The sequence below is a fragment of the Phytophthora ramorum genome (assembly GCF_020800215.1).
Source record: "Phytophthora ramorum isolate Pr-102 chromosome Unknown Phyram_PR-102_s0003, whole genome shotgun sequence".
NCBI classification, from domain to species: domain Eukaryota; phylum Oomycota; class Peronosporomycetes; order Peronosporales; family Peronosporaceae; genus Phytophthora; species Phytophthora ramorum.
In genome coordinates, this window is record NW_027150649.1 from 3,511,376 (window position 1) to 3,524,440 (window position 13,065).

At 51.7% G+C, this 13,065-nt stretch overlaps 4 protein-coding genes across 4 annotated transcripts; 2 read left to right on the forward strand and 2 right to left on the reverse strand.

Moving 5' to 3' along the window:
- Positions 1-4,638: 4,638 nt before the first annotated feature.
- On the forward strand, positions 4,639-5,445 carry KRP23_4193 (uncharacterized protein; the record flags this gene model as incomplete). Its single annotated transcript, XM_067889123.1, has 1 exon — positions 4,639-5,445. The coding sequence occupies one exon, from the start codon at positions 4,639-4,641 to the stop codon at positions 5,443-5,445; it is 807 nt and encodes a 268-aa protein (XP_067748311.1).
- Positions 5,446-6,438: 993 nt separating this feature from the next.
- On the reverse strand, positions 6,439-6,798 carry KRP23_4194 (uncharacterized protein; the record flags this gene model as incomplete). Its single annotated transcript, XM_067895849.1, has 1 exon — positions 6,439-6,798. One exon carries the CDS (start codon positions 6,796-6,798, stop codon positions 6,439-6,441), a length of 360 nt encoding a protein of 119 aa, XP_067748312.1.
- A 1,194-nt stretch (positions 6,799-7,992) lies between these two features.
- KRP23_4195 (Histidinol dehydrogenase) lies at positions 7,993-9,336 on the forward strand (the record flags this gene model as incomplete). The annotated part of the gene is made up of 2 exons (XM_067889124.1): positions 7,993-8,337; positions 8,419-9,336. 2 exons carry the CDS (start codon positions 7,993-7,995, stop codon positions 9,334-9,336), a joined length of 1,263 nt encoding a protein of 420 aa, XP_067748313.1.
- Positions 9,337-9,469: 133 nt separating this feature from the next.
- KRP23_4196 (uncharacterized protein) lies at positions 9,470-10,060 on the reverse strand (the record flags this gene model as incomplete). Its single annotated transcript, XM_067889125.1, has 1 exon — positions 9,470-10,060. The coding sequence occupies one exon, from the start codon at positions 10,058-10,060 to the stop codon at positions 9,470-9,472; it is 591 nt and encodes a 196-aa protein (XP_067748314.1).
- Between the last annotated feature and the right edge of the window lie 3,005 nt (positions 10,061-13,065).

Consider the following 13,065-nt stretch of genomic DNA (forward strand, 5'->3'; position numbering starts at 1 on the left):
CAGTTATCTTTACTGCGGATTTCTTCAACGCAACGTACATCGCCACCTTCATGCAAAGCGCATCATCCACAAGTGCCATATTGTTAATTGTAACAGTTGACTTGGTGCAGACATCACTCACGCTGACCATGCTCCGTCGACGCACTTCCCGACTTTTGGCACGGTTGCAGCAAGCTACCGACACAAAGGCAACACTGTTGGATGTCATATGTCTCTTAATTCGCAACCCACAAAGTTTAGGGACGCAGGCAAGAGGAAGTTTCCGTCGCCATTCATGTATTCCTCACCGATTGCCTAGAGCTTACAGTGATTTGATATCGGACTTAGGTCTCTCACTGGAAAAAGCTCCAGTGAAACCCAGCAGCAAACATGCTGGAAATACGATTGTGCCTGAAACTGCAGCACTGCAAGTGGCAAGTGCTGCCCAAAGGGAAGGAGCTTTACGTCCTCCTTACCCACAGTTAAAAACGGTTGAAAGAACTCTGGAAACTCTCTTCACATCGGAATTTGTCATCTTGACCGAGTACTTGGAGGCATTTATACCAACGTTCAGTGGGTTCTTCGTGCTGATTCTGGTGCATCTTCCAACTGCGCAATATCACATCGAACTGGAAGACATCACGCCAGCAAACGTGTATACTACGATTCAAAATGTCTTTCTCTACGCGCTGTTGGAAGTCGCATCACTTTTGGTGCTTGTGGTCGGGATGAAGCGCAGTTGCAGAATGGACGTGCTTCGCCACCTATCGTTTGTCTTGGAGACCCAAATGCCATTAATTCAATCTAAAATGCTCATATGGATGTTATTTACAATGAGTTTTCGCGTGGTTCACTTCGGTACGTTTTGCTTTCACTTTGCATTGACAGCTTACTAAATCTCCTTTCAAGTCCTGCAATACTAACGTAGCATTGTGTGTGCTGATGCCGAAGGTATTGACTTCACGTTTAGATTTTCATGGATAAACAAAACCTGAAATGCTCTGAGGCTGAGACTGCATATAAAACCAACAAGAGGAGGAGATTCATCTGTCAATCGAATGCTGGTCGCTACCTTCTGCAAATGCTGGCTCCTATCTCGGGTATACTACCTTGCAGCCCAGACACTACACAATACTTGTGGTATCAGAAATTTGTCCAGCGTGCCAATCACGACGGTGTGCCTCTGTGTCAAGGATTAAATGGGTAAAGAAAGTTGCTAGTATTTGGTTCTCGATGCACGGATATTCCGTCGAGTGTCTTTGACACTGCACGTAGAATGTATATAATCAAAATGCTTCATGGCATTGAGTAGCTCTCGGAACGCCACTACCGATGATCATTTTCGTGCTGTCACTGGAGTGCGTACCACTTCAACAACCCAGCGATGGATGGCAAGCTGACCACGGAATCTGGATCAACTATTTTGAGTGGTGTGGTTGACTACACGCTTCTCACCCAGGTAGTATGTCTGATCCAGGACACCTCGATATCGTCACGCTGCAATTCTAAAGAGAAATAACTTTCATTACACTGTTGGAACAAGAACGTCCCATCCAGCCCCGATTTGGTCGAGTAACGGCCCTCATAGTCTGCTTTTAACCATGTTGATTTCTCATCTGGAGGCGATCAAGGTTGAGTCTAACTTTTGCTCGGAACATTTGCTCAGCAGTGAATTCGATCGATAACATGAGTACCTGTGTTGTGCCATTTGCCCCAGGCCCAAGCCGCCGTGCCAGTACCTCCTCGTGGTCACAATTTCTAGGCGTCTATCTGGTTCATGGGATTTCGGCAGTCAAACGCTTTTGGGTTGCAACACAAGTGAGCCACCGTGGAAAGTACTCCATCGAGCGCCTGCTTGCGCTCGAGGAATATACGCGAAATACATCTTTGATCCGAGTCCTGCTCGTGTGCGCAGGGACACCGCTGCCAATTATCATTTTGATTATTTCGCAGGAAGCATTACCACTGGAAAGCCCTGCGGCTGGGTGGAGAGCCAACTGGGGATTTTGGATTCGGACCAGTCTCTTAGGAGGAATGACCTCTCTTGCCATTTTTTCTCAGCTGAGGAATCTCATCAGCAGCGTCGAAGTATCTGTGAACCAACTTATAATCCAGTTCGTCTTCATGGCGATAAGCTACACCGCTGTATCTATCCTGGTCGCCGCACTGTTGGTATTTCCAATCCCTTACATGGTGATTGTGATGGCATCTCCTTTTCTTGTGCTGCTAGTGGGATCGATGCGTGCTATCCTTGGCGATCGCGTCTTTCGCAGTATATTAGAAAATCGACACGAGCTACAGCGCTTCGCCAACACAGTCTCCGTCCAGGTGTTGATGGCGGTGGTATACCCAGCGTTCCAGGTGTTCTTCAACTCTGTGGCAGGTTCCCTCTACGAACTGCCGGCGTTCATGCTGCTACCCGTCATAAAGTTTGTGCTGAAGCATCTTGTCGCATTCAGCCTGGCAGATTTACCCGAGCTGATCCCCCACCACATCATTTTCACTGTCCATTTTTTCAATGCTCTGTACTTGGCGACGTGCATGCAATCGGCTAGTTCACTTTTGGCTGTAGCAGTAATTATGACAATTGATTTTTTGGAAACGGGCTTCGCGCTTCTCGGCATCTACCGTTCAACCATCTGCACAATGAAACAACTTCACCAAACCATCGGCCCTACCAGTACAACAGCCACACTACTAGATGCTGCGTTCTCGCTATGTCACTACCATGACAAGTTCACGAAGGAGGAACACAATCAAATTCAAGTGCACTCAATGCTCCGCCATCAGCTGTCACTGAATTCAAGAGATATTCTCGCCAAAATTGACAACAGCGCCCTCAACTCTGGGCCAACCTTTCACCGTGCATCCAACACGCAATCGATGCCAACGATGAAGACTGCCGCTGTTGCTACTTCAGATCCATCGCGCTTGCGAGCGGTATTCAGCCATCAGTGGGGTGCGAAAATCGATCCAATCATGCCGATAAAAGCTATTCACGTGAAAAAGTTGGTGCACGCCGAGCATACCCGTAATCTACAAGCCGTGGCGGCCGTGCCGTCAGTATTGCACCTGACCACTCTTCGGAAATCACTTGCAACATTGTTCACCATTGAGTGTATGGTGCTGGCAGAGTACGTCGAGTTCGTCATTCCTTTGCTGTATGGCAACTATGTTCTCATGATGGTACGCCTCCCGAGTGCTAAATACCACACTGAGCTGACTGGTATGACTCTGGAAAACGTCGGATCAACCGTGCGAACCGTTTTCATCTACGCGATGCTGGAACTTGGGTCATTTGTGCTGCTGGTCATTCTGATGAAACGAAGCTGTGGCATGCAAGCTCTTTACCACCTCGCGTTTGTGCTTGAAAATGAAGTGCTCTCAATCCAAAGTAAAATGATCGGCTGGATGCTGATGACGCTGGGCTTTCGAATTGTACACTTCGGTACGTTCACAGAGAGGTTGCCTAGATTGTCACGGAAACTCACATTCTTGTACTGTGCACGTTTGTGGCTGCAGGAGTTGACTTCACCTTCCAGTTTTCTTGGATTCACGACCAGCACAGATAGACACACCGCTCTAAATCTGGGAGCCGCAATTGACTGTTTTGTGCGGAAATGCGACGAAACGTATACAGCTACAATTGGCTTGTCCTTCCGACTGCAGAAACATCGATAGCTGCGCCACACAAGTTGCCAGGCGTCTTCGGGGAGTACTCCGCACCGTTCCCCCAAATCGTGACACTTCTGCTTCGACTGGAGCGCAGGTGGGGAGATGACTTTGAGGGATAACCGAACGCGAACTCGCAACTATTCGATCGTGGTGATAACTGCGGGGAAGCGAATACAGCCATGGGTAATAAAGCTCAAGCAAATCTGGTTTGCCATGCAAATCAGCCATCGTGGGAAATACTCCATCGAGAGAATGATAGCGCTTGACGAGTATACGCGGACCACATCGTTACTTCGGGTGCTGTTGGTGTGTTTCAGTACTCCACTACCGATGATCACGTTCGTTTCCGTAGTCGAAATGATTCCACTGCAGAACCCCAGCGATGGATGGCGCGCCAATTATGGTATCTGGATTCGTATTGCTATTCAAGCCGGTGCTGTCGCCATTACAGCGGCCGGCCAAGCGAAACATATACTCGACTGTGTTCAATTCTCCGTGAATCAGCTTGTCATACTTTTTATCAGCGTAGCAGTGGGCTACACCAGCACGGCGATTGCTGTTGCTGCGGGCCTCGGCTTTCCGATTCCTTTCACTGCCGTGACACTGAGCGCCGTTTTCTTCGCGCAACTTGGTTTTTGCTTTTTCATTGTCCTTGGCAAGGCCACTTTCCTAGAAATCTGGACACAGCGCAAAAACCTCTTGTGCTTTCTTGGCTTTCTCTCTGCGCAAGTGACGCTGGTCCTCGTGTATCCATTTTACCAAGTGCTGTTCCAGGCAGCATCCGAGAATATGAACTACGAGCTCGCTGCGTTACTCCTGCTCCCCATCATCAAGAGTGCCATGAAGAACATCGTGTCCTTCACCATATCTCGAATGGAAGACATGGTCCCCGAGGCCGTCATCTTCACCGTCGATTTCTTCAACGCAGTGTACCTGGCCACTTGCTTGCAGCAAGCTACTTCGACCATCACTATCGCGACCATCATGGCGGTGGACCTCTTCCAGACAACCGTCGCTCTGCGTCATCTCTACCGACGCACCGACGCCATCCTACACCGCCTTCAAGCACTTTCTGCTGCACAAACTACCAACGGCAGTGTACTGGATGCCGCGATGGCACTGTGTCGATCCCCAGACAAGTACAAGCAACAGAAGCACGCTTTCATCAGCCTCAATTCGTGCCTTCCGCACCGCCTCTCAGCAGCCAGCGTAACCCTACTAAAAGAGCTCGAGAACCTCTCAAACCGTCCAAACCTCATCGTGGTTTCTTCGAGTCCTCGTCGGTTGTCCACCAAATTCAAGGGCCTTTTCACGAACCCTGTGGCTGTTCGCCCCGCTGAGTCGGGGTCGACCACCTCCGATTCGGAACCTCTCTCCGACGCGCTCAGCGAGACTTTGCGCCTGTTGTTCACGACCGAGTGCCTGATGTTAGCCGAGTACCTCGAGTCCGTCATTCCGGTTCTGTACGCGGCCTTCATGTTCGTCATGGTGCAACTGCCGAATGCTCAGTATCACTCCGAATTGGAAGGTATTGACGTGAGCAACGTGTACACGCGGGTGCAGTCCATCTTACTCTACGCGTCGCTGGAGCTGTTGTCCCTCTTGAGTCTGGCGCTGCTGCTAAAGAGAAAAGGCGGATTCCGGGTGCTGCACCAATTGGCGTTCACATTGGAGACCCAGTGGTCGCTGATCCAGGGCAAACTGCTGCTTTGGATGCTCATGGTAATGGGTTTCCGCGTCGTCCACTTCGGCGCCGACTTCACATTCCACTTTAAGTGGTTGCGTGGTTGATTTCTACGGCAATTGGCACATACTTGTGCATCTCCAGAAGAAATTCTGAAATTACCAGTGGCATGGGACCGATACTTTCACGCGAATGTTCCGCTGGCGGCATCCTCAATGCCAGCATGTTCTTCTCCAGCACCTTGTATATCAACGAGAGCAGTGCCTCCAGGAACATTCGGTGGTCTCAGTCTTCGGCTTCAGAACACTGTCCAACTGCTCTCTGTTGTACGCAACGTTATGGCAGCGCCACCCAGCACGTACAAATAATGCACGAGCACCGGGTATGGATAGTTTGCCCGCAGGCGGCCATGGCATGGCATCGCGTATCGATGCGGACAGCACAAGTCACGCTTTGTAGCGACGCCCAAGCAAACGATCCGTTCATTGTACGAATACTTCTTCATGAAACTCTTGTGCTCTCGCTCTACGATCCTAGATCCGCCATCTCGATGCCCGTTCAGCATCGCGCCATGAGCTGCAATGAATAATATTCGATGCAATGCCAGCCTGAGTCAGCTTTCATCACTTGATCTCAATCAACGTCGAAGCCAGCACTGCTGGTGGCAACACCCCGGAGGGGAGGGGGGGGTACATCGATTCGTCCCCCCCCCCCAAGTACATGAAGCAAGCAAAATTCTTCGAGGCCCATTGAAGCACCCGTCCTTCTTTCCAGAGCAGCTCGGACTCACGCTTTGATCGGATCAGGGTGCGCCTGAGCCGTGCGCGTCTCAAATGTCTCTGCGTGGCGGGCTCCATCGAACGCGGCCGTGCTGTAGTTGTCTGTGCCTTGTAAAACAAACTCGCCGTTGACGATCGTCCAGTTGTTGTGGACCATGAAGCTGGCCTCGTGTCCAGTCTTGACCGGGATCCCAGCATCCTTGAATTTGCGTACCCAGGTCATATTTTTCCTTTGGAGCGCGCTTTGCTCGTCGACAATCATGCGAATGATGCAGCCTTTTGAAGCGCCTTCAGAATGGCCTCCCACAATGTGATCGTTCGTTATGGACATGTTGCAGATGTCCAGCGAACCCCCTGGTCTGGCGGCCAATCCAAGGTAGTACACGACCTTGTCCTCGGCGTCGGCGTCGGCGTCTTGAGCATACCAGGTACTGATGCGACGCCTCGTGCCCTGGCGGATGGGCACGTGTCCTGCATTACGGGTGCTGGCAGAAGAGCCGGCTGACAAGCTTGCTCGACCAGTGCTACAATGCCACACCTGGGCTGTAACCTCTCTCCTCGCTCGTACAAGTTGTAGTAGTGGGCGACCGTCCTTCGCTTCCAGCCCGGGTGCTCCTCGCAGACGGCCGTGATGTCCTTCTTGTCGGTCCGGAGTACCCGCTGCTGCACTGCTTTCGCCATCGCTTGACGCTACAGATGAAAATTACCGCCTCAACTTTCCAGTTGTTTTGCAAGGCAACAGACCACATGTGCTGGTCATACATACTCAACGACGTGTGCTCCAACAATAGGACCACACAATACAATCAGTATGTTCCCAATTCATTGTCATTCCTCCCACACTCCAACTGCAGCTTCCCATCGTCAATATGTCTCCGTCGATAATCGCTATCTCCCAGTGCATGAGTTTGGGACTTTTGCGTGAAATACGTTGACCCCGTTTGCGATCATCATAGCTGAGCTTTTCTCGGGAGACTTGTGCTCGACACGAACCGTGACACACTGGGAGGCACGGATGATAGCGTCTGTCGGCTCAGGATGCGTCAAGATAGGCATAGCGATATCCACTGAGGTCTCTGCGCCGTCCAGCAAATCGATGAGCTTCTGAGGTGCAGCTTCGTCGCGAGAAAACCAGTAGTCTACAACTGTAGTTTGTAGTCTACTACACAGTATGTCCTGCTCCATGCGGCCAAATACTCGACGGTCGACCCCCATAATCTTTGCGATGTCCTTGAGCGATTGGGTTTGTGTGATGCTTAAGACCTCGTTTCAGCATTTCCACTACGAAACGCATGGGGGTCCACCGATAGGGTTTACCTGACTTCGACTCGTCTTGATTGGGCTGGGCGTGGACGATGGAGTCGATCGTGCTGCGGGCGTGTCCCGTGCTTCGATATAGCTGGGCAATTCTCTCCCTTTTCTGGTATCGCTTGCGAATCTGGGACTTCTCTGATGGGGTTAGTCGCGGACGGCGTTTCTTGGACAGCGTACTTCGAGTCCTGTAGGCATTCGGTATGATGCGTCGTGATGCAGTGTACATCCGAACGGTGGCAAGAGCGACGTTTTCCGCTACTGGCCGAGGGCATTTGCAAGCGCGGCAAAGTTCTTGGGCCAATCTGACATGGATACTGCCTGAAAAATACTGAAATAGTCAACATAATGTTTTACTTAAGTTGTCAATTGACATATTGTATCATATTGGACACGTTCATTGACAATTAATTGATTTAGTATATCCAAATGAATACGTTTATTGTCAATGTTTAGCATTTCGTCTCATGAAGCCATGTGCTTCACACGAATTTTCCGGTGTGCGTCAGTATTTGCACAAACAGTTGCCATTTCTCAACTCGCCACCACCACCACAAGCGGATAATGGCTCCGCTCAAGCAGATCACTCCGGCCGATGTGGCTGGCTTCGCGTACGACCCCGTGGACGCTGGTGCTCTTAAAGACGCCACCGCCATTGTAAGCGACGTGCGCGACAACGGCGTGGAGGCGCTCCAAAAGCACGCCGTGCGGCTGGGCGACGTGCCCAGCGACTCCGCGCCGCTGCTTATCAGCCAATCAGAGCTGCAAAAAGCCTTCGAAACGCTGCCCGAGGACCAGCAGAAGGTGCTGCAGCGTACGGCGCAGCGCATCCGCGTGTTCGCGCAGGCCCAGAGGAGCTCCATCCAGACCTTCCAGCAGCAAATCGACGGCGGGTTTGCGGGTCAAGACGTATGTAGAGCATTTTTGAGGGTGTTTACAGTTGACAAGCATGGATACTAATTTTGGGGTGGGAAATGGGTACTTACGTAGGTGTCGCCTATGAATGCTGCGGGATGCTATGCTCCTGGAGGCCGCTACCCTTTGCCATCATCAGTTCTGATGACGGCCGTAACAGCTCGAGTGGCTGGAGTCAAGACGGTGGTGGTCTCGTCGCCCAGACCGGCGCCAGCCACGCTGGCCGCGGCCTATTTGGCCGGAGCGGACTATTTCCTGGCTGCCGGAGGTGCCCAGTCCATTGCGGCCATGGCTTACGGTGTGGGCGGCGTGCCGGCCTGTGACATCATTGTGGGACCTGGCAACAAGTGGGTCACGGCCGCCAAGTCGCTTGTGTTCGGTAAATGTGCCATCGACATGCTGGCCGGGCCGTCCGAGTGCCTCGTCATTGCAGACGAGAGCGCGGACCCAGCCACGATCGCAGCGGACCTGCTGGCTCAGGCGGAGCACGATACGGCGGCGGTTCCGATTCTGGTGACCACGAGCCAGAAGATTATTGATGCAGTGAACGAGCAGCTCACCAAGCAGCTGGAGACACTGCCGTCCGCCCCGACGGCCAGTGTCAGTGTCCAGAACGGCTTCGCAGTGCTGTGCCCCGACATGGCCTCGTGTGTGACCGTGTCGGACGTGCTGGCTCCCGAGCACTTGGAGATCATTACGAGCAACGCTCGTGAGTTGGCGGAGCAGGTCTCCAACTACGGAGGGCTTTTTGTTGGTGGCCGCGCAGCCGAGGTCTTTGGCGACTACGGCGCTGGCCCGAACCACGTGCTCCCGACAGGCGGCACTGCCAAGTACACGGGCGGCCTCTCGGTGCACACGTTCCTCCGTATCCGCACGTGGATGCGCATCGACGACGCACAGGAATCGCAGTCACTGGTGCAGGACTCGGCACTACTGGCGCGTATGGAAGGACTGGAGGGCCACGCGCGCGCTGCCGAGAAGCGCCTGCTGTAGACATGTAAGCTCTGAACCACGTGCGTGCATGTTGGCAGCACCATCCACCACGACGAATACAGAGACTTAGTTGCATGTGTGCTTTGCTGTTATTTCTCTGTTGTTGCTAGGTGTTCCTGACGTCGCGTGTTCTTCATTCCCACATCGCAACGACCTGAGCAAGAAACCCCCGAGGCGCTGCGACGACCTGATAGACGACCTCAGCTTCACGTGGGAACATGTGAGCTGCTACGGACAGCAAGTTGATGCCGTAGTCTTGCCACAAGACCCAAGCCAGGAGTCCAAACATGACGGCGAAGAACCCCCGATCCAGCCACGCACTGGTGCTGCTGGCGCTGTAGCTACTGGAAGGAGACCGTCCGTCGGCTGCGACGGCATCCACTGCTTCGTCTTTGGCGCGTTGCACAAGCTGCCCAGCCTTCTCCTTCTCCAGTCCAAGCAGTTCCTGGAGCTTTTGGATCTTCACTCGCTGTGCTGCCTGCTCAATTGCGGCGATCTGCTGCTCCTGATTCTCGCCGATTGCGGCGGCCAAAGGGGTCTCAGACGAGATCAGCTGATCATTCTCGGAGATTGTATTTGCTGCCGACGATGAGCGGTGCTCATTATCGCAGCCATCCGGGCAGTCGGTGGTGTAGTCGAAAGGTTCGCCGGGGTAAAGTGCCAGGAAAGAGACCACGACCAATCCCAGAGCGAGCCCGAGGCCAACACTTTGAAGCTCGTCCATTGCCACGCCTCCAAGGAGTATTTGTTGTTGAGCGTCTCTTCAAGGCGGTTGTTTCTCTTCAACGGACACCGAACTGCGTCAACGGAATTCCAGATCAATTGATCCGAGCAAACTGAAAGCTCAAATCAGCACCTATACGAGCAAGAAGCTGAGTCAGCAACATGCCAATTGATACAAAGGCAGCAACATAAACAATCGCACCGAAGTGCACCGCGCGGAACACCAGGGTCATGAGTATCCAGATGATGACTTTCGTCTGAATGAGCAGTGTCCCTGTCTCCAAGACAAAGGCGAGGTAGTAGAGTGCTCGAATAGCACAATTGTGGCGCAGCATACCAGTGAGGACGCCAAAGGATTCAAGCTCCAGCAGAGCATACACAAACACGCTCGATACCGTCGACTGTGACTCCCTCCAGTTCCGTGTGATATTTTGCCCTTGGTAGATGCACCGTGGTCACAACGAAGCTCGCGTAAATATGAGGAATGATGGATTCCTAGTACTCGGGTCAAACGATGCATTCCGTCGTGAACAGCATGTAGCTGCACGAATCTCCTCTTCTCGTTTGTTGTTGGGCGTGAGCGAAGTGGGCGGACGGCGTCAGTCACCTTGCGAACGAAATTCCGGACGAGACGTTTTGCACGTAGCGTTGCTCGTGAAGGCTTTAAGCCAGGAATGTCCCTGACGCTCGAAGATCGACTGCTTCTCGGTCTCCCGTCTAGACTGTCAAGGAAGCTTTGGACTGCAGCAGATAGATTCTGCGGTAAGCATGAACGAATTTGGATGCTTGTGTGCCTTCTGGTCAAAATTTTTGCAGTACTCGAGCACAAAAGAACAACCGTGTGGAGAACACAGCCTCCATTTCTGGCTACGGCTGCAGGCGCCGTAAGATCGTGGAAGTTCTTCGGTGTAGTCCATGGAGCTTCACTGTGGTATGTGCGAAGTCGACAAGCATGTTATATCAAGACAGTGATGATGGAGGATGAGGTCTACATGCATCGGTTGAGCGCGTTGAAGAAGTCGATGGTGAAGATGATTCCTTCCGGCATCTGCCTTCTAAGTGCGTGGTGGTTTGACCATGGGAGGAGCCGAATCACGGGTATTTCGAAGGGATTGTCAAGTGCGAGGTCGAAAATTACTTGATACGGTGGATACCCAATCGATAAGAGGAATCAAAACCAGCGCGACGGAACGAGCGCTCTCGGTTAGAATTTTTTTTCTGGATCACATTTTTGCTAGCCACGAAACGAAATACACCGGCAGCGAGTAGGAAAATAAGGTTGAGCGAGATCTCCATGAAAGGAATCGGAATGCCCACAACTCTGCAAAAACCATGGAGGCAGCTACCGCGATGAGAATTTGGTGCTGCCAACAAGGCATTACGCCTGGGTTACCTGTCCGATTGCTACCATCCCTTCGAATATGCCCGCGCGAATCCAGAAACCATAATTTGTTTCCCGTCCGTCACTTGGATCCTGTAGAGAGATCCATTCCGGCAAAAGCGCCAAGCTCATAATGGGCAGTGGGGTGCACACAGACCAATAACAGTAGCAACGACGTCTTCCGGGTGTACTCTTCGAGAGATAGCATTCGTTCAATGGAGTATTTCCCGAATCAATAGATGATCTGCTGCCGTATTCAAGTGGTAGTCACAACTACAGTTTCCATATGCTCATGCATCGAATTAATGGTTGTGCTGACCCATCCAAGCGAACTGGAATGTGAAGTCAACACCTGGAAATCCAAACAAAAGCACAAGTGTTAAAATGAGGGTGAAATCATCCAGCAGGGGGATGCAGTTTCTCATACATACCGAAATGTACCACACGGAAGCTTAAGGTCATGAGCACCCACGTCATTAGCTTTACTTGGATCAACAGCATTTGCGTTTCCAACACGAACGCGAGGTGATACAATGCTTGCATACGGCAATTCCTCAGCATCATGAAGATGAGTGTCAGGAAGGAGGCAAACTCAAGCAGCGCGTAGACGAACACATTGACCAATGTATCTCCCACGTTGTCGCGATTGATCCCAACCAAGTCCACGTGGTATTTTGCGCTCGGAAGGTGAACGACCAACAGTATGAAACTTCCATACAGAAGAGGAATGACCGACTCCAGATACTCGGTCAGCAAGTGGCATTCAGACGTGAAAAGCACGTCGAGCGTCTCGCTGAGAATGTTGCGGTGCAGGTTGTCAAGATTATCAAGTGGCTTCGTGGGTTTCTGTGGCTCATCAGGTTCACTACGAACTGGTTGGATGACCATAGTGGATACGATGGCACTTGGCTTAATTTTGGTGAGGGTGCGACGGAAGCAAGTCCATGATGATGGTTTTGATGTAGTGGATGGACGATATCTCTCCGTTGGCGTGCGGAACGAGGTACCAAGTTCGCTAATTCTAAACCGCGGAAGAGTGCGTACTCCGTTACCTGGCACAGTCTTCAATTTGTTGAGTAGGTCCCGTCCTTCCACTGATAGTTTATGGGGAAGGCACGAGTCTAAAACAACATCTTGGCGGGCTTGGTGTTGGAACTTTTCCGAGTCACGGCAAAGTAATCCTACAACGGGTAGCAGGCTGTCATTCGTCTGAATTGTACCGCTCGCCTGGTGAAGCCGAGTCAAAATCGTATCAGTATGTTGGTGTAGTTCCCGCAGCGATATTGCTGTTTGCGTGAAGTCGAGGGCCATGATGGTCGCTACCGTCATGATTGAAGAGGTGTTCTGCATACACGTAGCCAAGTACAAGGAGTTGAAAAAGTCAACTGTGAAGATGACACCCTCGGGAACCATATCCTTCATGTGGGTAATGGGCAGAGAAACCAAGTTTTTCATGAACAGTTTCATCACCGGTAGAAGAAGAATCACTGGGAGCTCGAGGTGCGTACTTGTGATTTGTTCAAACAATACCCCGTACGCAGCATAGCTGACAGCCATGAAGGATTGCGAGCCACTGAAGCAGACAAGCAGAATGAGCTCGTCTCGATGCGAAGTGAGCTGCTTAA